Source organism: Lineus longissimus, chromosome 7, assembly GCF_910592395.1.
Source record: "Lineus longissimus chromosome 7, tnLinLong1.2, whole genome shotgun sequence".
In the NCBI taxonomy this organism is placed as follows: Eukaryota; Metazoa; Nemertea; class Pilidiophora; order Heteronemertea; family Lineidae; genus Lineus; species Lineus longissimus.
Window position 1 is genome coordinate 10880587 of NC_088314.1, and position 24169 is coordinate 10904755.

The following is a 24169-nucleotide window of genomic DNA, read 5'->3' on the forward strand; positions in this document are numbered from 1 at the left end:
TGCTCATTCAGTTTTGAACGAAAGATCCAAGCAAGGATGTATTGGGTTATCTTTAACATCACCTTATTCTCCAATTTCAAGCAAATAAGTCAAGAAAAGAATCCTTTGACTCCTTGAATCAGCCAAAACCACATAACTCAACCTGTACAGGGCAGGCATGGTGACTTAAAGGGTAACTCGTGTCAAATTTCACCGTATAATATTTTAGCTGTTTTTGACAAATGTCTACGTCACTTTCTCATAAATCGGTAAGGTTTTTGAATCGAAATGCACATTTTCTAGAAATTGATGGTTTGATCCCGCCCGGACGGCTCGCTTCGATGCCGTTGAAATTGTGCTACGTCGACGACTTTTTCGTTGATGACGTCACAACATGAACATTTTCGCGGTCGCGGTGGTTTACATTCAGCGATTTTATAATAAATTCAAACAAAAATTGAAAATTTGAGCTTTACATTTGTGATGAACAATTAAAAATGGATGTATTTCCGCAAAGTTGTAAATCACATCATTGTATCACTTTAAGGAATGACACCTTGCAGGTGAATGTAGGGCAAAGCCGAGTTGCTTGCCAAGGCAATCCGATGACTTGGCATCCGCCGTCGTCGTCGTCCGTTGCCGCTTGAGGTCTGAACTTGGTACACATGTACCCTTGGGCCCTGGCAATGACTGGGGCGATTCACAGCAAACTTCGTTCCAAAATTATTCTTGGTTCAACGACCAGGGATCGTAATGCACAAGCATGAAACATGTAATTTAGGGCCCGTGATTTTGGTAGGATTTTCATGAAATTCATTTGGTAGGTTTTCCTAGCAAGGATACATAACTTATGATTTGAACTATTTTTCAAGGTCACAGAGAGGTCTTAAGTTCGCTAAATCACCCATAGGTGGCACGTTTCGTTTCTATTTGAGCTAGAAGGTTCTAAACTGGTGTGTATCTAGGGACCCTCTATTCCACCAAAACAATTTGGCCCGCACGGAGTTCAAATATGGCTGCCAGGTGGCCATCTTGAAAATTAAACAACGTCCTATTACTCTGAAACTAATGAACCAAATTTTATGTGATTATATAACCGAATGTGCCTATCATTACGAGTTCTCTATCATTACAAACAGACTTTGAACTGCCAGTCCGTGATGGAAACACCATGTTTTTACTTGAAAATTGCTGTGCATCTGACCTGGATAACACTCAAGCCCTCTGCTGCCGCCCATTACGTAATGTTACGATATTTTGTTCACAGAAAGTAATTTTGTGAACCTCAATTACTTTTACGGCTTCCCGACGATCGGATTGTATCGAATGTATCATTTATGTAACAAGCCTTCTGATTGGTCAATATCAGATATTAACAGATTTTCAGCCAATCAGTGAAATTCGTAATAATAGAGGTCTTGCTAACAAAACATTGTCTTCCAATTTCAAGGCTATGTCGGGCGATAAAAAACACGATATCTAAATAAATTATAAGTGAAAATGTAAAATAATGAAATCGTGATTGCTTAATCATCAGCGTAGACTTACAAAACAAGCTGTGAAAAGTAGTGAAATCTGTCATTGAATCGGCACAATTACACCCTCTTTGTAATGATGTGACCCTTTAATGTACTCTCTACAACATCCCTGATTTTCAGTCAAACCCGATAACCAATGTGGCCATCTTGAAATTAAACTAATTCCTATTATTAGTGTTACTCTGGAACTAATGATCAGATTGCAACCAGATTTCAGGTGATTATGTACCGGGGTATCTATGTTCTCTTTACCATCCCAAATTTCCCAAATTTTCAGTCTGATTTGATGACAAATATATATGACTGCCAGGCCGCCATCTTGAAAATTCAACGATGTCCTATTACTCCTAAACTGTTGAACAGATGTCAACCAATTTCCATGTACACTCTACAATAACCCTGAATCTCATGAACACTATGGTCGCCAGGTGGCCATCTTGAAAAAACAATAAAATCTTATTATGCCTTCGGTCTCATTAGGGACTTTTTTTTGTATTCATGCGCGATGGTCGTTCCAGTCTTTCCTTTTGAGAAAAGCTGTGTTGTCGGTTATCAGGAGACTTGTAGGAGGCTGACGTTTTGTCAATTGTTAAAAAAAGGCTGTCCGGGTAATGTCAACCTTACCTTAAAAGGTCTCATTAGGGACTTTATTTTGTATTCATGCGCGGCCAACCCCTTACCGTAGTTCTAAAATCATTGATTTCTCAGTCCTCACAGTATGTCAGTGTTGATTCAGCAGTTGTTTTGGCAAAGACATGTTTTTTGGAGTTTCTGAATCCTAGAGCGCTACTCAATAGGCGGCTAACAAGAAACTACGCATTTATTGTTGTTGCCGACGTATGTGTACACTGAACTTGGAATGTGCGTCGGCCACGTGTTGAAACGCCGTCCAGTGCCAGTTGGTGCGTTTTTCGCTGATTTGTGCAAAATTCAACATATCTCAAAAGTTCAATGGTTGACCCTCGTTTTTACATCCTGCAGAATCAGGGGAATCGGATTTTTCCAGTGATATACGACAAAAATGGGTTGTCCTCATGCATTCACTTTGGAAACGCATTTTAAAATAGATGTTATGTCCTGTTAATGGGGCACGTCATCATCACGTACATTTGGGAAAAACTCCCTAACGGGACCTTTTAAGACGTAATGACGACATTTTCATGAGCTCAGAAACTATTAATTTCAACTTAACCACGTAGCTATGAATAATTTGAATAATTTCCAACAGAAATCTATATAAAATATGTGTGCGCAGGAGCACAGAGTTGAGCTGATGGCGAACGAGAAGACAAGGGTTTGATCTATATCCTATGAAGGTTTATTCTCAACTAACTCACATGCATGGTAAATGATACAACAGATAGAAAATAAAGCTGATTGGCTAAGTAGCGCGGGAGGCGTGGCTAATGCAATGGTAATTAGGCCAATGGTAACTAGGCTAATGCGGAGGTGCCGCAACACTCCCGGCGGCGGCAGTGATAAAGGGACCGCACAACAGTAATCCAAATCCGGACGTTAGACAATCTACCAGTCAAAACAAACCGATTATAAAGGATTATAGTTAATGTAAGATAATTACTGAACACTAGTATATAGAAATGCACGTTGTACATAATGTATCCGTAATGTAATTATGGCGTCCAGCCTGATTAGAGTTTGTTTACATGACATTTAAACGCCCCTATAAATATAAAAGGGCATGATCATATAGTGGATTATAGAACAAGTTATATTACGTTGTGTTCGTTGCGTTTGAGAGTCACGTGCATTTGATGAGCAAACTTCAACGGCAAATGCATAAGCGATATAATGCTCAGACGCAATACCATTATCATCAATTGTCACTAGTGATCCATTGTTTTATTTTAACATCGGCGCGCTGAGCGGCGAGTCTCTTTGGGCGCTTGATCTGGCTATCCTTGCCATGATCAGGCCTATTCTTGACAGTGGTAATCGTCGGTTGTTTGATTTGACTATCCTTGTCATGATCAGAACAATCAGTGTTCATGTTTGGAGATTCATTACATCCAGTTGATACCTCGATCGGATATAATTTCGCGATTGGTAGATTTTTGTGTCCAGATTTTGTTTTGATGTTGGCAGCACGTGCCAAGCCATCATTGCCATAGATGAGAGATTCGATCACTGCCATATCCCAGTTCACCCGTTTCTTTTGATCAGAATGTACGAGTACAACATCACCAGGTTTGACACGATTATAAATATCGCCAAGTTTTGTCTGCAGTTAATGACGTTCTCTTAATGCAGTGAGGTATTCACTGCTCCATCGATTCCAGAATCGTTCTAGAATGGATGCTAGGTTGTCACGTCGTTTGATGAGATCATCTCTGTTGTATGTCGGATCTGAGTATTCATCTGCATCATAACTGGCATGTGGTAGATGGGTTAACAATCTTCCATATAGTAAATGCCCTGGAGTTAACGGTGTTGGCTCGTTTTCACTGTAGACGTACGTTATGGGACGATTATTGAGCACTGATTCGATTTCGCAAAGCATGGTGGTCACTTCGTCGCGAGTGACGTAAGCGCGCCCAAGCACTTTCTTTAACGGGAGTTTGTTAAGTCCGATAATGCGTTCGTAGAATCCTCCCCACCAAGGGGTGCGCTTGGGAATGAATGTCCAATCGACGTGTTTGTTTGCCATTTCGATTTTGACCTCTTTGGCGGCGGATAGGAAAGTTGTTGCATTGTCACTAATTACGCGTTTTGGGAGAGATCGCCTGGCGGAAAAGCGGCGGAACGCACGTAAGAACGTTTGTGAAGATAAATCTCCGACGAGTTCTAGGTGGACTGCGCGTGTGTTTGCACATGTAAACAAGCATACATAGCATTTATGTTCACCGAAATGAGATTTGACGTAAAGTTCGCCTGTGTAGTCAACTCCTGTTATTGTTAACGGTGGGGCTTGGTGTACGCGGAATTCCGGTAATGGAGCTCTGAGTGGTTTCGCGTAAGGTAATCTAGCTACCTTCTTACAAATGACGCATGACAAAAGGATGGACTTAACCGTTACACGTATTTTTGTAATCCAGTATACCTGACGTAGGAATGTTACAGCGGCTTGAACACCTGAATGTAGGGTTCGTTCATGTGCATCAACGATGCGAAGCTTAGTGAACGGATGCTGCGGTGGTAGGAGTATTGGGAATTTCGCGCCTCAGTGATTGGGGCATTATGTAAGCGGCCTCCACAACGTAGGATCTGCTGGTCGTCCAGGAACAATCGAAGTTGTCTTGAGAGGGCGCGCGTACGGTCTGATGTGCATGATCTCAGGTTGTCAATGTCCTTTTGATAGTGTGCTGCCTGTATGAACTTTATCCAAACATTATTTGCCCGAAACATGTCAGCGGCATCCAAGAGTCCAACATTGCGTAGTTGAGCCAGTTTCTTTAGATTGTCAATGAATCGAAATACCAGGGCAGTGACACGTTTGAGTTTAACGATAGAACTGAATCGATCAATGTCTAGGATCTTTCCGATTCCTAGTGATGGTGTGCTTTCCGCAACGTTGATGTGTTCCTTGGTCACTGCACTGCTCGTCTGACATGAATCCATAACAACTTCATGGTTGTGTTGGGACACTGTCGAGGATGGCCACACAGCATCTATAATCCATTTTGGACCCTTCCACCACAGATCAGAGGTTTTCAGGGTTTCTGTAGGAATACCCCTGGTCAAGAAGTCGGCAGGATTTTCGTTGGTTGGGCAATACCTGTACTCCTTAAATCAAATGATTTGACCTCAGCGACACGGTTGTTGACAAAGGTTGGTAACTGTTTGTTACTTTTAAGCCAAGCCAACACGATTTGACTGTCTGAAAACAGAGTTTTGTCAGTGATGACAATCTGGGCCCGTAACAGTTCGCATTCAACAAATCTAGTCAACCTCGTGCCTAGAACGGCTGCCATAAGTTCAAGTCGTGGTAATGTAAGTTCCTTGACGGGTGCTACTCTTGACTTAGCCATGACAAGGCTAACATCATTGTTGTGCCGTAAGTAAACAGTCGCTCCATTTGCTTTGATGCTACTATCTACAAAACAGATGATCTGAGTTTGTGCGGGAATGGCGGATGTGGATAACATGGTCGAGTACAGTCTTGGTATTTCAATGTTTGTTGAGGCTCTTAGGTCTTGTTCAATTTCAAACCATGTACTGCGATAATCCGGAGGCAAATTGTCATCCAAGCCAATGTTTGCTTTCCACAGTGACTGTACAAATACCTTGGCCTTAACATGAACTGGGGCAAGTAATCCGAGGGGGTCAAACAGGCCGGATACACGCTTGACAACTTCGCGTTTGGTGAGTGTGTCAGATTGATCGTAGGCATAGGGTTTGTATCCAATAACATCAGTCACTGTGTTCCACTTGAGTCCTAAAAAGGATGGGGTGTTATCTGCGTGTAGTACCTCATCCATCTTGGCCATTTCTCTTGAGTCGGGGGCTATTGGTTGACCATGATCGGAGTTTGAATCCACCTGTCTCGACCAATGTGTTGGCTTCTTTGTAGTCGACGATGGCTTCATCTTCATTTTGAGTACCACTGACAACATTATCAACATAGATGTTGTCCTTGAGGTCGACTGAGGTGTCTGAGCTATTGGCATCTAGATGGGTGCGAATGACTGCATTTAGAATAGCAGGACTGGAAATCGATCCAAAAAGAACAGATGAAAATCTATAGACAACAAAGTCACTTTCGGGATCCCTTGGGTCCGTCAACCATAGAAACTTCGTGAAATATCTGGATTGTTCGTGAAGGCCAACACAGAGAAAGGCTTTTTCGATGTCACTGATGAGAGCTATCGGATTCAATCGAAATCTGAGTAAGATGCCTACCATATCATTGAGTAATGGCGGTCCCTTTTCGAGGCGGTCATTCAGGCTTGGCGAATTCTTCATATTAGAGCTGCAGTCGTAGACCACACGAATTGGTGTAGTGGGAGAGTCTTTCTTTACGCAATGATGGGGTAGATAATGTCCCGTGATGATGTCATCATCATTAAAGGTCATATATCAAGGTTTTTTGCCATTTTCTGCTGTAAGACGATTTCAAAAGTGTACCTAACACTCTATACAATACAGAAAACCAAATGCAATTATGTGTTTGACAACTTGATTACCTGATCAGGCTAGCAACTGGCTTGTTAGAGCCAGGCGGCGGGTTCAGCAAAAGTTGTGATGTAGATCAGGTCATCTGTACATGTCATGCAATCATAAAAGCAGGAGGGCCTTAATTAATTATGCACACCTGGAAGTAATGTGTTTCATTCACTATGGTGTATTGTGTGGCTCCGAATTGTGTCAAGGCTAGCACAAAGAACAATCGAATGACGGATGGGACCCATTTTCATGAATTTCCAAAGCCAGTTGAACGAGATAGGAGGAAGCTGTGGATTCGGAAGTGCAAACGTTTGGAGTGTTGGAAGCCTGGGCCTTCGGCCAAACTTTGCAGTGATCACTTTATCGATACGGATTATCACATGAAGCCGGATATCTGCATCCAACTGAATATTAAATGCCACTTGTTAAAAACAGCTGTTCCATCTGTATTCGATTTGACCAACCCCACTTACATGCGACAGCCTCCAAAGGAACGTTCGTTAGCCAAAAAACGTAAACATCAAGAAGTGAGTTGAACACTATTTCATGATTTATACACTGCTGATGCACACAACACTCATACTACCCAAATGGCACATGTCATCCACTGTACAGTGGCTACACAACCATGTCAATTGCATTTAATGCCCGAGGCTGCTGAGGTCGGTTGTTATACATAATGTGTAGGCCCTATTGGGGCCTGTGATACCGCATAGTGTCTTCTTGTGTTCCAGCCATAGCAAGGTGACAGCGAGGTGACAGCGACACAGGTCAGTGTCAGTGACAGCCACTGTCAATGACAGATTATTGTCATCTGACATCTAGGCCTATCTAACGTTGCACGGCATTATATCGTCACGTCAAGATGATTGTGCATAATACCGTCACTTTTCAATAGTAGTTCAGCGTCATGACATAACTGGCGATACAACACAGACGAGGTGAAACAATATTGTGCAACATTAGTCTGTTCAAAAATCATACAATACATGTTATGCATCTGCAACCATCTATCAATGTCTTCTTTGCTATATCGGCAGGTCTGCCATGCAAATTGATTAACCACAAATTCTAATTTATCAATATATCAATATCAATGGCTCGAACATGTATGGCTCAACGTTTAAATATCCTTCTGTATCGACCAAAACATCCTCAAATTCACTGCTCTCACTCTCTGAACTGTATGCGGAAGCCATCTTGCTTTGTTCTGACTGACCTGACCTACGTAATCAAAAAATCCCTAGCGGCCACATGTGGAACTAATCTAAAGTTGTGTGTGGTGGGAAATTCAAATAGGTTCAAATTGAAAATTGAAATAACTAAATAATGACTTTATTATTAGAATTTTTTTAATGTCTGGGATCTTGTTTTTTTAACCCTCAACATATTTCATGAGTATCAAGCATGTTTTCAAACCTTGATATATGACCTTTAACTCTCTCGACAAATCCCCTTGTCTCTTGCTCTTTGATGATTCTGTCATAAACGGATAACAGTTCTGGAGAAAGTTTCCATACCATATTCCTTGTGCGATTGTTAGTTATCCTGTAGTTGGGCGGCAACGGTGAATGTTCATCTTTCCAAGGGATTTTTGCGACATATTGCGACTCTCGTTTCTCAATGTACTTGTTGCTGAATGATTGCAAGTCCTTGCTTACCGATACTTCGTTTTGAACACCATTGCAAGGTTCACGGATTCCGATTGCTTCCAAAACTTGGTCAGGGGGTCGGACTCTGGTATGTCAGTAGTTACTGCCACGTGGAAGGAGGCGAGGAGGATTGGTGGGAAGGAAAGGCCAGGTGGAGCAATGTATGGTGTCTGCTGTTACACTTGCGGCATGTCCCGTTTGATGTGCAATAGCTGGCGCCATGTTTGCTGCTCAAACAATTAAAGCATAATCCGTTGCGTCTAGCAATTTGGTAGCGTTTCTGATGGTCCTTGATAACTGAACATGCATTTGAGCTATGATCTTATCCATTACAGAATGCACAGTTTCTAGTGAATTGCGCGGCGTTGGTATGAAAGGCTTGGGTGGATGCCGTATTTTGCGGGCGAAAATCGGGACCATGCGATAGAAACGAATCGGTACTATAATCAGTAGAAACATCTCCCGCCTCCATTGCATCGATCTCCTTCTGAAGCGCAATTCGTAAATCCTTTAAGAGCCATCGTTCGATCCATGATCCCGGGCGATTATCCTTCGTATGTCACCCGGAATCTTTTCCACGACAATGGGAACGAGAAGAGCACCAAACAATTCATCACTGTTTCCCAGTGCATCCAATCCACGAATATAACTTTCTAGGTTGTCAAAAAACACTTTCAATGACGTTAGTTCGTTAATTGGGCGTGGAAGTTCCCAGAGAGCTTTCATGTAAGCTCCACGAATTTTATGCTCCTGGCCGTCTCGTTTCTTTAGTAGCTCCATGGCATGTTTGTAATTCGCGTTTGTCAGTGATAGTCCTTCTATCGTTTTTGCAGCTTCCCCCGTCAACTGAGCCCTCAGGTACTGAAATTTCTGAATATCATCTAAGGAATCGTCCTTATCGACAGCGGCTTCAAATGAGTCACGAAAGCTCTGCCATTGCAATATGTCCCCATTGAAGTGGGAAAGTTGTAGCTTAGGCAAGTTCACTTTCTTTTGGCGACCTACCGAGCTTGTCGCTGAGATGGATGTATCGAGGCCGGGATCGGGATCTAGGGCCACAGCAGCCATTTTGCGTCTATCCAAAAAGTTCTGGAAAATCGTCAGATTTTTTTTCACGTCGACTGTATAGTCGTCGGCCTCTATGAATGCCGTTCCGTAGGCGGTGTCGTCATCGATTTTATCGAGCAGAATTTCGTCGTACCTTTTAATGAGTTCGAGTCTTGTCCTTATGTCGGCTACGGTAGCCATCAAAATATCCACGTCCTGTTGTGCTAAATCCTCGTTTTTGGCTCACCGTAAGGGGAGTCTATATGATAGCGCTGTGTCCGTCGTCGTCGTAGTCGTCGTCGTCGTCGTCGTCGTATCCTAACAGTGGCACATTTCTTAACTGCTAGGGCTATGAACTTGAAACTTTGTACACAGAATGCCCTAGGTCAGCTGACCTCTGACACTGATTTTCGGTCCGATCTGATTCTCTGTTTGGCCACCAGGGGGCCAAATGTCGATATCTAAAACGTGTGATATCTCGCTTATTAGTGACTTGTTTTCGATAAAACTTTTGTTGTAGGTACTCATAGCAAATATACATTTTATATCATACGGGTTTTTAATTTGACCTTGTTTTCAATGTCACAGAGGTCATATGGCGTAAATTGGCCATTAGAGTGTAAACTATGGCACGTTTCTTAACCACTAAAGCTATGAACTTGAAACTTGGTACTTATAACCCCCTATATCACATAGCCTCTGGTGCTGAATTTTGGTTTGATCTGATTCCTAACTTTGCCACCAAGGGGCCAAAAGTGGAAATCTAAAAAGTGTGATATCTCGCTTATTAGTGATTTGTTTTTGATGAAATTTTTATGGTAGGTTTTCCTAGCAAGGGTATATCACATATCATACGTGTTTTTGATTTGACCTACTTTTCAAGGTCACAGAGGTCAAATGGCGTAAATTTGCCGTTTGAGTGTAACTGGGGCACGTTTCTTAACCAATAAAGCTTTGAACTTGAAATTTGGTGCACCTGATTCCCTACATCATTTAACCTCTGACACCGAATTTCAGTCTAATCTGATTCTCGACCAAAAAATGTAAAAAGTGCAATATCTCGCTTAATAGTGACTTGTTTTCAATTCTATTTCATGGTAGGTACTCAGAGCAAGGATACATCACATATCCTACGGTTTTTGATTTGACCTTATTTTCAAGGTCACAGAGGTCAAATGGTGTGAATTGGCCGTTTGTGTGTAACTATGGCACGTTTCTTAACCACTAAAGCTATGAACTTTAAACCTGGTACACATGACTCCCTAGGTCAGATGACCTGTGACACTGATTTTCGGTCTGGTCTGATTCTTAACTGGGCCACCAGGGGGCCAAAACAAAAAATTTGAATAGTGCCATATCTCGCTTATTACTGATTAGTTTTTGGTAAAAATGTTATGGTAGATACTCTTAGCAAGGATACATCACATATGATGCGGGTTTTTAATTTGACGTTCTTGTCAAGGTCACAGAGGTCAAACGGCTTAAATTGGCCATTTTAGCATAACTGTGGCACGTTTGTTAACCCCTAAGGCTATGAACTTGAGACTTTGTACAAAGAACCCCCTAGGTCAGCTGACCTCTAACCCTGAATTTCAGTCCGGTTTGATTCTCGACTTGGCCACCAGGGGGCCAAAAGTGAAAACCTAGAAAGTGTGATATCTCGCTTATTAGTGATTCGTTTTCAATAACATTTTTATGGTAGGTTCTCTAAGCAGGGATACATCACATATCATATGAGATTGGTCGTTTGAGTGTAACTATGGCACATTTCTTAACCACTATAGCTATGAACTTGAAATTTGGTGCACATGACTCCCTACGTCATGTCACCTTGGACACCCAATTTTGATCTGATCTGGTACTCAACTTGGCCACCAAGAGGCCAAAACTAAAATTGGTAAAAAGTGCAATATCTCGTTTATTAGTGACTTGTTTTTGATGATATTCTTATGGTTACCATAATGGTACTTACTCCAAGCAACGATACATCACATGTCATACCGACTTTGGTTTGACCTATATACTATACATGTACAATGTTTCTTAACCTGGATGAATTCCAAAGCACCAAATATCTATACGGTGAGCACAATGGCCCTGGCCGTTTCATTTATCAAGTCCGATGCTTTCTTGGTTTGTGTTGTCATCTGCCCCTGTTGGGCAGTCCGCTGGCACAGTACCTTATCTCCTGCCATCATGTAGATCCTGGTCACTGGTCACCAAATGTGCGCATGAGCACAGAGTTGGGCGGATGGGGAACGAGAAGACAAGGGTTTGATCTATATCCTATGAAGGTTTATTCTCAACTAACTCACATGCATGGTAAATGATACAACAGATAGACAATAAAGCTGATTGGCTAAGTAGCGCGGGAGGCGTGGCTATGGCAATGGTAATTAGGCCAATGGTAACTAAGCTAATGCGGAGGGGCCGCAACAATATGCAATGTTGGTGAACAGAGCGCCGTTTGTAACAACAGTGTGTCATCGTTTTCTTCAACGCATTTCCAGTAGGCCCGACGTGAAACTCGGCCCTTTTCATCAAATTTGGTATCTCAAGACAACGGAGGTGTCCTCTTAGAGAATCCAGTCAGACTCTTTTTACATATTACAAAGAAATGCCTTGACTACCTGAAAATACAATCTGTTCGGCATTCCCAAGGTCAGTTTGCAGCGCGAATGCAAAATGACCAGTTGAGCTTAAAGGGGTACCTGTTTAAAGTGCAGTTTCCGTCAAATGTGAACACTGCGGTGGCACAAGGCATGAATTGCCTTGACCAAGGACTAAACAAATATGCTTCTATATGATATATGTTGAATATGAATAGCTAGATGCTTTCCGGATCAGAATATGCATGATTTGCAGTATGTGATTGACGCTGAACGTGATTATTTTGCACAATTGAGGCGTTCTATATATTTCGACGTATGGGATGCTAAGTATGACACAATTTGAGCAGATTGTCATAGTACATATGGTATTTTTAGATGGTCGTTCCAGCCTTTCCTTTTGAGGAAGCCTGTGTTGTCAGTTATCAGGAGACTTGTCGGAGGCTGACGTTTTATCAATTGTTAAAAAAAGGCTTTCAGGGTAATGTCAACCTTACCTTAAAAGGTTTCATTAGGGACTTTTTAGCTCAGCTGACAATGTCAGCAAAGCTAGCAATATTACTTAGGGAATGGTGTCCGTCCTTCCTTCCTTCCATCCATCCGTGTCACTTTTGGGCATTTTGTAACATAAGACCTAGGCACTTTGTTGACGCTGCTAAATTAGGAGTAGCCCAAGATGAACTCAGAAACCAAAAATCAGCGCGATCCGACCTACATTCGGCGAATGAGGTCATCGAGAAGTTTAAACTTCTTTCCTTTATACCCTACCTCGGTCCGCAGAGGAAATATTGTTTTCAAATCTGGCCGAATATTTTTTGATAATTTTTCATTTTGACTTGTAATGGAATTAGTTTAGTTTTCACCGCCAGTTGGCGCTACAGGCACATTTGACTGATTTTTTGACGATTCAAATCCCGGGTTATGACGTATAGTTGCGCAGTTGTATTCTGCGCATTGAATTGGCCAAGGAACCAGGCTATATTTCAGCATACCTGCTGTGACCAGTCTAAAGATTGAAGATTGAGTTTGCAACAAGTAACCAATTTTCTGCTAAAAAGTAGTCAAGTAGGCGATATTATCACTAGTTCCTTTCAGTGGGTAGTCATAAGGTCTTCAGGGAATATTTTCAGAAATTAGTTCTTGAAAATTTGGCCACAATTCTGTGAAAACGATATCGGAAGTGCACGCTCTGTTCGCGATGTATTTTGAAGTGGAGAATTCCCACAGTATGTGCAGTGAATCGGCATGATTCTGTTTGTATATTAGTTTTTAGTACTACGATTCTTACACGAGTAAAAAGTAGACATTCCAAGCAACACAATAATGTTACTCCCATAAAAATTGATTCAAAATTGACGGAGGTATGGCATTCTGTTCGGCAATTGGCAGCGCTGATAAAATACATTGCATGCCAAATGGCACACTTTAAAAAGCGCTCATTGGACAACGTAGGGAATCACCAGAAATGACGTCATCGTTGGTCTAAATCTTCTGTATAATAATACTGGAAGGGGGACGAATAAAGTCACACTTAGAGGCGTTGGATCGCCTTGAAATTTTGCATGAATGGTGGTGACACCTTACCCTGATGCTACGTCTTGGTTTTGTTCAAAAATTTACTTCAGCGGAGCAGTAATAAGGGATTTTTAATCGGACACTGTCAATTCTCCGTACCACTCACAGAAGCCAAGCCATTGCTGTTAAGTTATGCAGGGGCTTAATCAATTACCTGCACTCCCTGTGGGGTGAATGACATTACCTTTTGAACAGCTGGCTGTAGGGGGATGATTGGAACAGCCGGTATACCTGCTGACCTGCTGAACCCAGGTTATTGTTATTTTCAATCCACGATTGCAGGTCACCTGATTTTTTGAGATTTCGCGGGAAATGAAATTGTAAACAAACGCATGTGTGCAGTTCAAATGTAAACAAAAATGTATTTTTGGTGACTTGGGTTTTCCCGCAGTTAGGAGCTGGGGTCAAATTGGTGGTCTGTTGTTTATGGGTGCTGTTTTAGTCAGAGCTAGCCCTTGATTATGAAGGGATTTTCAAATTAAGGTGACCATGGTTTTTTTGGCTCACCGTAGGGGAGTCTATGTAATACCGCAGTGTCCGTCGTCTGTCGTCCGTCGTCCGTCGTCGTATCCTATTTCAAAAACAGTGGCACGTTTCTTAACCGCTAGGGCTATGAACTTGAAACTTTGTACACAGCACCCCCTAGGTCAGGTGACCTCTGACACTGAATTTCGGTCCGATCTGATTCTCAACTTGGCCACCAGGGGGCCAAATGTCGATATCTAAAAAGTGTGATATCTCGCTTATTAGTGACTTGTTTTCGATGAAACTTGTGTTGTAGGTACTCATAGCAAATATACATCTTATATCATACGGGTTTTTAATTTGACCTACTTTTCAAGTTCACAGAGGTCATATGGCGTAAATTGGCCGTTAGAGTGTAAACTATGGCACGTTTCTTAACCACTTAAGCTATGAACTTGAAACTTAGTACATATAACCCCCTATATCACAAAGCCTCTGGTGCTGAATTTCAGTTTGATCTGATCCTCAACTTTGCCACCAGGGGGCCAAAAGTGGAAATCTAAATTGTGTGATATCTCGCTTATAAGTGACTTGTTTTCGATAAAATTTTTATGGTAGGTACTCTTAGGAAGAATACATCACATGTCTTAGCAAATATACATCTTATATCATACAGGTTTTTAATTTGACCTACTTTTCAAGGTCACAGAGGTCATATGGCGTAAATTGGCCGTTAGAGTGTAAACTATGGCACGTTTCTTAACCACTAAAGCTATGAACTTGAAACTTGGTACATATAACCCCCTATATCACATAGCCTCTGGTGCTGAATTTCAGTTTGATCTGATTTTCAACTTTGCCACCAGGGGGTCAAAAGTGGATATCTAAAAAGTGTGATATCTCGCTTATAAGTGACTTGTTTTCGATAAAATTTTTATGGTAGGTACTCTTAGGAAGAATACATCACATGTCTTACGGGTTTTCAATTTGACCTACTTTTCAAGGTCACAGAGGTCATATGGCGTAAATTGGCCGTTAGAGTGTAAACTATGGCACGTTTCTTAACCAGTAAAGCTATGAACTTGAAACTTTGTGCATATAACCCCCTACATCAGATAATCTTTGATGCCGAATTTTGGCCTGATCTGATTCTTTATTCGGCCACCAGGGGGCCATAATGGAAAAAGGAAGAAGTGCAATATCTTGCTTATTTGAGTGAATTGTTTTCGATAAAATTTTTATGGCAGGGACTTCTAGCAAGGATACACCACATGTCCTACGATTTTTGGATTTGACCTCCTTTTCTAGGTCACAGAGGTCAAATGGCGTAAATTGGCCATTAGAGTGTAACTATGGCACGTTTCTTAACTGCTGAAGCTATGAACTTGAAAGTTGGTACATGTAACCCCCTACATCAGATAATCTCTGACACCGAATTTTGGCCTGATCTGATTCTTGATTTGGCCACCAGGGGGTCAAAACTGAAAAAAGTAGGACGTGCAATATCTCGCTTATTAATGACTTTTTTTCGATGAATTTTTTATTGCAGGGACTCTTAGCAATCACACGATATTGATCTTGTTGATGTCATAGACAATTATTGGTTGGATCATAAACTTATATATACTGCCCTGTCTTATTACTTGACATCTACACATCTAAAAAAAGTCTTCATGCCTGATTGTGTTCACCATATTCACCTCTAAACTAAGCATGATCCTGCCTACTAAAAGATGTATACGGTGGGCACAATGGCCCCTGGCCGTTTCATTATGTGCTCACCACAGCTTTCAATACTTGATGTATCTGAAGAGGCGTGCTGAACCTGACATGGCCTTATCAGGAGCTGCTCACGATGCTGAACTTCTAGCTTGCCTGTCGACTAAGTGCCTTGCCCGAAACATTGCTACATGTAGGAGAAGCACGTATTTTAAAGTTATAGTAGTGATAGTACAGTGGGTTTGAGCCATTTGGAAGCCGACATGTGAAGGCCTATCTGGGTTCTCCTTCTTCTCCGTATAAAAAGGGGCATATTGCTGACTAAGGAACGAGGCATATTGACATTGCCTCATCATCTCTATCGGACCAATCGATATACTTTTATACATACGCCATTGCAGGGTCTGAGTCTGTGGACAATTGGTTTGATTAATTTGTCTCTTCGATATTGCTCCTTTATTGCATTAGATTTTCATCGTAATTCAATCTATTCAAGATATAGCCAATTTGAACCGTCTGCGCCACGGATAGATTGGTTCCCGATTGACTCACTAGGGATACGCAGTAGAGCACAATGCTAGTAAAAAATAGATTGGTTCCCAATCGACTCACTGGGGATACGCAGTAGAACACAATGTCATGAAAAACGACCCTTTGTATTGTAAATTCCAATCACCTGCAGGACAGGTCAGTTTCTCTCAATAAAATTAATTTTGTTGACTCCTGTAATCTCTACCTTATTAAAAAAAAAGACAGTGGTGTTAGTCCCAAACTGGTCATTTCTATTTATCTTGACCTCTGTTAAATCGGGATACCTCTCAATTACAGACAGCATTTTGTATCCTTGTGCTGTACAACCCAGCCTGGACATACTACAGTTGTCCATGGAGAAGTCACATCCTCTCTGACACTTCTTGTCTGTAAAGCTACCGATACAACATACTGAACTAGGGATATCTTCCGTTGCCTCCTGTAATATTTACATACCATGGATGATTAGTTCAATCATACTTCATCCAGCTGGCAGCTCTGCATTGGAAATTTTAGTGGTATAACGTGTTCTCTTGATCTTCAAACAGTAGTATAAAGCCGACATTTACTACTTTACACCCTCAGTCCTGTGTTATTAGGTCATCCAGCTGAGCGCCAGGCCCTTGGGCCTCTTGTTTTTGTATTCATGCGCAGCCAACCCTTAACCATAATTCCTAAAATCATTGATTTCTCGGTCCTCACAGTATGTCAGTGTTGATTCAGCAGTTGTTTTGGCAAAGATAGGTTTTTTTGGAGTTTCTGAATCCTAGAGCGCTACTCAATAGGCTGCGTACAAGAAACTACGCATTTACTGTTGTTGCCGACGTATGTGTACACTGAACTTGGGATGTGCGTCGGCCCTGTGTTAAAATGCCGTCCAGTGCCAGTTGGTGCGTTTTTCGCTGATTTGTGAAAATTCAACATATCTCAAAAGTTCAATGGTTGACCCTCGATTTTTTTTGGCTACAGGAAAATTCGTCCCCGGATAATTCGTCCCCGGAAAATTCGTCCCCAGATAATTCGTCCCCAAGGTAAATTCGTCCCCGAGGATAATTCGTACCCGGAAAAGTTGTCTCCGAGGATAATTTGTCCCTGGAAAGTTCGTCCCCGAGGATAATTCGTCCCAAGAAAATTTAACACAGTTGAAAGTTTCTGACTTTGCTTTCTAAGACTCAGTCTTATCGAATGGACTGTAGTAGTAACTACTACTTTCGATTTTTCTCATTCAGTGTAACATCTCTCTTGACCACCATACTAGCTTGTTACCTACCCCACTATTTTCATAGTAGGTAGAGGTAGGCAGGCGAAATACTTTATTGAAGAATTTAGAGCTTTTCTTTCATTCTGACCAGTAAAAATACTTATTTGAAAAAAAAAATTATTTTGCCTGTTACCTCTACCTACTATGAAAAGAGTGGAGTAGGTAACTAGCTATAAATAGAGATATAACACTGAATGTGAAAAGTCGAAAGTAGTAAGTAGTAGTTATTACTAGAAAGTAATGTCAGAAACTTTCAACTTCTGTTTAATTTTCCGGGGATGAATTATCCTCGGGGACAAATTTCCCAGGGATGAATTATCCTAGGGGACATATTTTCCGGGGACAAATCCACCGGGGACGAAATTTTCCTCAGGGATAAATTTTCCAGGGACGAATTATCCTCGGGGACGAATTATCCGGGGACGAATTTTCCTAGGGGACGTGTTTTCCGGGGACGGATTTTCCGGGGACAAATTTTCCTAGAGCCGATTTTTTTTGAATTTTTGTGTAGCGTAAGCAACTGTCTTTCATGGGAGAATGGTCACTTTAAGAATTATTCAGGAAGCAATGTATAATATTTGGGGGTTTTCGTGATTGTCCGGCCCAATTGGCAATATTGCCATTTGGGATGGTGAACAGAGCTAGGAGCAAATTCGACGCTTATGATTATTTTAAAAAAAAAAAATGCCCGATTTAACATCCTGCAGAATCAGGGGAATCGGGTGTTTCCAGTGATATACGACACAAATGGGTTGTCCTCATGCATTCACTTTGGAAACGCATTTTAAAATGGATGTTACGTCCTGTTAATGGGGCACGTCATCATCGCGTACATTTGGGAAAAACTCCCTAACGAGACCTTAGAGTGACTCAACCACTCTCTTGATTACATTACAGAGAGTGGCCCGGAACTGGCCAATAGTGGTTACGTTACACACTGGCCACCTGGCGGGAGCGTAGGGACAACGTATATTACAGAAGTTGGTCGTCCATTTTCAAACATGGAATATTTAGTGAATTAAATCTGCTTGTCCATACTGTCAATCAAGTTGTGACTGTAATTTATGACTGGAGCAGACAACCTGTATGAAAAACCAACTGTAAGATATTTTTTTGTGTCGTTAAAACACAAAAACTTAATCCTTGCCAAAGATTCGTATTTTCCAAAATTCTGAATTACAAAGTAAAATCATTTAGAATACGACCCCTGGAAGCAGCCGCCTCAGCACCACCACACGGGGCCTAATGGTATTAGGTTATTTATGCCTAAACTAATGATTGGATGTCAACCAATTTGCATGTGATTAGTCTCTATGATTATACCTGAAATTCAGTCAACTTGAATGCTATACTTATATGGTACCAGTAATTTTTACCCCTCAGCCGATAAAGGCTATTGTCGAGGCGAGCGCCTTCCGTCCTTCCGTTCATGGGTCGTGCCGTCCGCCTGTCTTTAGATGTTGTTTCCGGAGCCTATCTCCGTAACCATAAATGCTAGGCATTTCATCTCTGGGTGATTGGCTCGTAGGGGAGTCTATACAATAACACAGTGTCCGTCATCCGTCGTCGTCGTCGTCTGTATCCTGTTTCAAAAACAGTGGCATGTGCCTTAAAGGGAGGCTATTGGAATGAATCCATGCTACAAAATCAATATTTTTTTTAAACAAATACATACCAAGTTACATGACAAACAAATACTCTACACCAAGGATATTATAAATATTCTTAGCTTGTGCAGAAAATTGCATTTATTTGAGCAGTTTGCGGGGATAGCCATATCTGTTCAAATCTCCCGGGCGAATGACATCATGGATGTAGCTCGCTCCTCGCAAGTGACTAATTCTTCTTCTGTATATCCCAGTTTGAACGCATAACCTCAGCCAAAACCAAGGCCAAAACCTCGAAATGATTTGTCCAAAGAACCATCCACATCGCTTGACATGATTGACGAACTGTCGGTCTCATTATCGTCCGGTATCCCAAGGGAAAAGATTAGTTTTATTTGACTTCTTTTGATTCGATTTGACTGAATTCATTTTGTTTCGTTGTCACATGGCTGCATCCATGACGTCATTGACTCTCCGTTTTGGAGGAGAGACCAGGTTAAATCAAACAAGATGGCGGCATACTTGATTCAAAAATAAGCAGTGACAAGTGGATTAAAATCATCCATTTCACTCATTAATGTTTGTTTATTTATAAAACCAAGAACCACAGTTGTTGTTAAAGAGAGACTTCAGAGCTCAGGACAACTTTGCATTTTTGAATCACTTATTATAGTCAAATTTGAGTGAACATAATTTTTTTTGTGTTTGCCCACTCCTTTCCTTACTTGTAACATTTTTTGTTTCGGTCTCATCACTGTTTTGCGTCGTCTGCTAATAATCACAGTAAAAACACGGTTCGCCTGGCCGCCATTACGATGACGTCACGAAATGGACAGCTCTCTCGGCCTCGCTTTCACCCACAGTGCCTGTGTACACATTCAACATGTCAGACTCGAGCGCAATAAGTGATTTTCAAGTTTCTGATAGTGATAATGCTAGCGTTGTAACATCCTCGAGTAATTTCACGGATAGTGGAGATGAATCAGTGGTAACTGGTGTCATTCTTGGCTACCAGTTCGAGCCCCTTGTTGAAGGCGGTTTTGAGGATATGGAAGAAGGCGAGGATGTTGATGACGAGGAAGAGGAAGATAGATTCTGGCGACTTCGTATGGAGGAGCAAAACTGGTACGTGAATTGCTGGATGCAAAAATGCATTTTTGACAATATTATCAGTTACAAATGGTACAAATCACGTAGATCTCACGGTCTCCTTATCCATGTCCTATTTGTCTGCTCTCGAAGTGCATTAGCAGCGTTTTTCGTTGGATGCTTCGATACACTTGTCCGACAATTGATTTTCGGACTTTCAATTTCGCTCATTGTACAGCTTGAGCTTGGCTTCCTTTTTGCATTATAAGTTCTTGCTTCCATGTTAGTTGACTGGATATTGCTGCAGCAGTGCCTACAAATGCCTAACTTGCTGTTTTCGTTTAGCTAATGTTATGTTATCACTTTGTTTACTAATGAACCATACTAAGCACACACATCATGCATTGGCAGCTAGCTGGACTGCACTGGATGTGGAAGACACCTTTGCCTTGTTTATAAATATAATGTGTGATATTTTCTTTTAGGTGCATATGTGGTGACAAATGTGAGGTGCAAGATGTCCCAATAGAAAATGCCTGTTGCCATGAAAAGGAACCAATTTTGAGGAAAATTGAGGCGTACAACGAGGAACATGGCGGAAACATTCGGTGCATCACCGAACATCCCGGGTTCCAGTCCAATTGCCTTGATGTGTGGGTGCTACAGACTGCCTACTCCCATTACAAGCAGCAATATCGGGCGGCAGTAGATGGAGAAACAAATGAGTACGTGATACTTGTATTTCATTCAATATTGATAATATATTTTCATTCCTAATGTTATTACAAATGATCAGAAAATATTGCACTCATAATACATAATGAAGAGTAGTCAGTCACAACATGACTAACAAAACATACGTCTAGTGATATATTGGTCATGCATATACCTTACTCCTTTACTAATGTTATGCATTATCTTTCAGGAAATATAGATACGTTGCCTATCGTCAACTCGTCAGGTGGTGCTGGGGATTCCTTGGGAAAAAGAATCGAGTGCCCCTACCAGCATGTGCTTTGGAGAAGATCCGGTTAAGATTTTATGTTCTTGGATGACTAGATTTATAGAATGTATCACAAAGCATTCACTAGTGTTTATTCATATCACCCAGTCATGCCAGTGTCATGCAAAACTTGTGCCATTGGATTGTTCATGAACATGAATCTCTATAGATTTACACGGATTCAACGAGTGGATTTTCGTGAAGGCTGGATGTAACATGATTTGGAGTATCGCTTGTGTCTTTCGTTATAGCTGTCAACAGCTTCAGCCTTATTAGGGTGATCATATGAGCTACAGAGTGCTGGTGGTATGTAGATATTGTTGTCCTCAAAGTCAAAGTCGTTCTCTCTGCACCGGCGCTGAACTTCTACCATCAACTTGTCGACATAACCTGAAGTGAAAGGAAAATTTTATCTTGTAAAGCATCTGTCAAGCACGAACCTATATTCACTCTTTGTCATGTCTCGCACTTTTTGAAAACTTATAAAAACTGTCTTTTTGTCACTGTTACCTTACATGTATTCTAGAAACAAAGGGTGATATGAATAAAGACTTGTAAATGCTTTTACTTCAGTTTTGTACAGAAAGGCCTAGTGTACTGTATGGAGTTTTCAGTAAAAGCATTTGCTAGTCTTCACCCATTGACTGGGTGTGTGATTTGTACATTTAATGATCTAAAAATACAATTATTTTATACAACTTTGCAATTTACTTCCTCTTATGTATACATGTATGACATAAGACATTTCTGAAGAATGGATTCTGGGCAGCTTGACTGCTTGATATCTGCCCAGAAAGAGTCACGTCGATTGAAAATAATGTAGTATTTTTTATGCTTACCATGACTAGAATCGTCCTTGATTGGTCTCACTGAGTAACCACCTTTCTTGGATTTGATGAAGGTTACTGACCATCTTAGTCGTTGCCTGCTCCCTGTCACCATTTTCATTATAATGTAGCGCTGACAGGAGAAGCCTAAAAAGTAAAATATAAAAAGTTCTCAGATACTTGTGCATGTATGTCATTCAAGGCTCATTGGCGGGTGAAGTTCTCAACTGATAAATTGACTTGATTGATAGATTTTGGAACATCACTCAGCTGTGCCTGGTTCTGTCTTATTTCAAGTACACGTACACACCTCACTGACAAATTTCTAAAGTTGGTAATTTCATGAAGACTTTGAGTAGATTTCACTACTCCAGGACTTCATGTACATTTGTACTGCGGCCTTCTATCAAACTTGGAATTTACCTGCATAGCATCCCTTTGAAGCTGAATGCAGTCATTTTGGGGGCAAAATGGAGGATGAGACTGTGATATGCCTCAATACTTGACGTCTGTTCGCCAGGAGACATTTTCTTCACAGCCGGTTTGAAGTAGGCATTGTCAATAATGTTGCCAGCTTTCACTGATGCTGCCGATCCTGAAATTTGAAAATGTGAATAGGTCACACAAATAATTTGATGTTCATTTTATCACTAGAAGACAGACCATTCTATCCGAGAGTTTTGTTTTGAAACATCTCTCCAAAAACTTTGTGCATGTCGTGATGCATGTCCACTCAAGTCGATACCCGAAGGTCTTCGATATCAATTCGAGAAATACTCACCTTGTTCAAGCCACTTCGTGCCCTTCTGGCTTCCTGGAATCGACAACCACTTGGCCAGCATCATATTTGGGTCCCCATCTGGAGTTGTTGCAGCGCACCTGTAAAGGTGATTGATTATAGACCTCCGCCACTCCTCTAAAATCCCACAGTTTTTCTCCTTTGAAGCCTTGCCAACCTTCTTCTTTAAACCTGGAAAAAAGGAGAACAGTCCTAATAATTCTAGCAATTATCAATTTGCTATGGACTATGACATTCATTTTTGTAAAGTGTTTCTCTTGACTCGTGCATTCACTTTTCTAACAAATCTCCACACTGGACCAGGCTGAAAAGTTCAATCTAAGAACAGTACTGTACTCTAAATAATTTCATGCCCAATATAATATGTAGACACTACGGACACTTACTCTTGGCCAAATGCCAGACGTCAAAACGATGGTCTGTATCCGGTAGATTTTCTCTGAGCCACTTGTTGATTTGGACATGCCGATCAGTCACTATTTTTGAAATAGTGACATCCTCCGTTTCCAGGTATCTAACACATCGAATCAACCCTTCCTTCTCAATGTTAACACTATGGTTGACGCCCTCTTCATTCGACTGAAAGAGATGAGGTATGGAGATTGATACTTATGTCCTAATGTGCATATCAATTTCATGGAATCAAATTAAAATCTAGTTACATGTACAATCTGGAGGAGTGTTCTACAAAGTACATTACAATAAGAACAAACTCTCCAATAAAATCCATGTTGTTTACATTTTATGTATGATTATCGTCATTTAACGGCAACAGTATGATATCAACAATGTTATCTAATGTGATCTTCTTCATGATAATCTGAAAACAAGGTTTACTGATCCATATTTACATGTACAATTTTCTTTTATATCGCCTGTGTAATTGAAAAGCAATAATTATAATTTTACTTACTTGAACTAATTGCACATCCAAAATGCGGTTGACATTCAACTCCAGGAGAGAGTAGGAGCCGTCTTTTGCACAATGCCCTGGGCTGTCTGATCTACCGTCCCCTCCAACAACAACTGGCTTCCTGGAATCTTTCACTTGCTGCAACACTTCCTGCTGGTTCTCCCGCCACACTGTCATCACTGCCGGCCACAGGTATTGCCTCTGGTGCTGGTAGAAGGTGCCCCGTTTTATCGCTTGGCATCCAAGATAACTGAAGACTTTCAGCGTTTTGGCTGCAGTCGATCCAGCGAAGAGGATGGCACTGGAGAGCAGCAAGTTTCCAGCTGGAATACGGTTGATAAATGGTTGGCTCTCCCAAAATCTGAAATGAAAGCAATGTTCAGCATGACACAAAATGTACCAAGTGAAAAGGACTCTGGAGAAAACACTATTAA

General features: G+C 41.2%; 3 protein-coding genes across 3 annotated transcripts in view; 2 read left to right on the plus strand and 1 right to left on the minus strand.

Annotated features, from left to right (window-relative positions):
• LOC135491736 (conserved oligomeric Golgi complex subunit 5-like) overlaps nucleotides 1-24169 on the plus strand; it is a 123946-nt gene that overhangs the window by 2718 nt on the left and 97059 nt on the right. The window lies entirely within an intron of this gene.
• On the plus strand, nucleotides 19988-21578 carry LOC135490869 (uncharacterized). The gene is made up of 3 exons (XM_064776430.1): nucleotides 19988-20229; nucleotides 20679-20918; nucleotides 21119-21578. Exons 1-3 carry the CDS (start codon nucleotides 19988-19990, stop codon nucleotides 21246-21248), a joined length of 612 nt encoding a protein of 203 aa, XP_064632500.1. The 3' UTR covers nucleotides 21249-21578.
• Nucleotides 21378-23552, minus strand: LOC135490875 (uncharacterized). Its single transcript, XM_064776439.1, has 6 exons — nucleotides 23523-23552; nucleotides 23209-23401; nucleotides 22805-22993; nucleotides 22447-22618; nucleotides 22067-22170; nucleotides 21378-21586 (listed from the first exon to the last, which is right to left on the minus strand). The coding sequence occupies exons 1-6, from the start codon at nucleotides 23550-23552 to the stop codon at nucleotides 21378-21380; spliced, it is 897 nt and encodes a 298-aa protein (XP_064632509.1).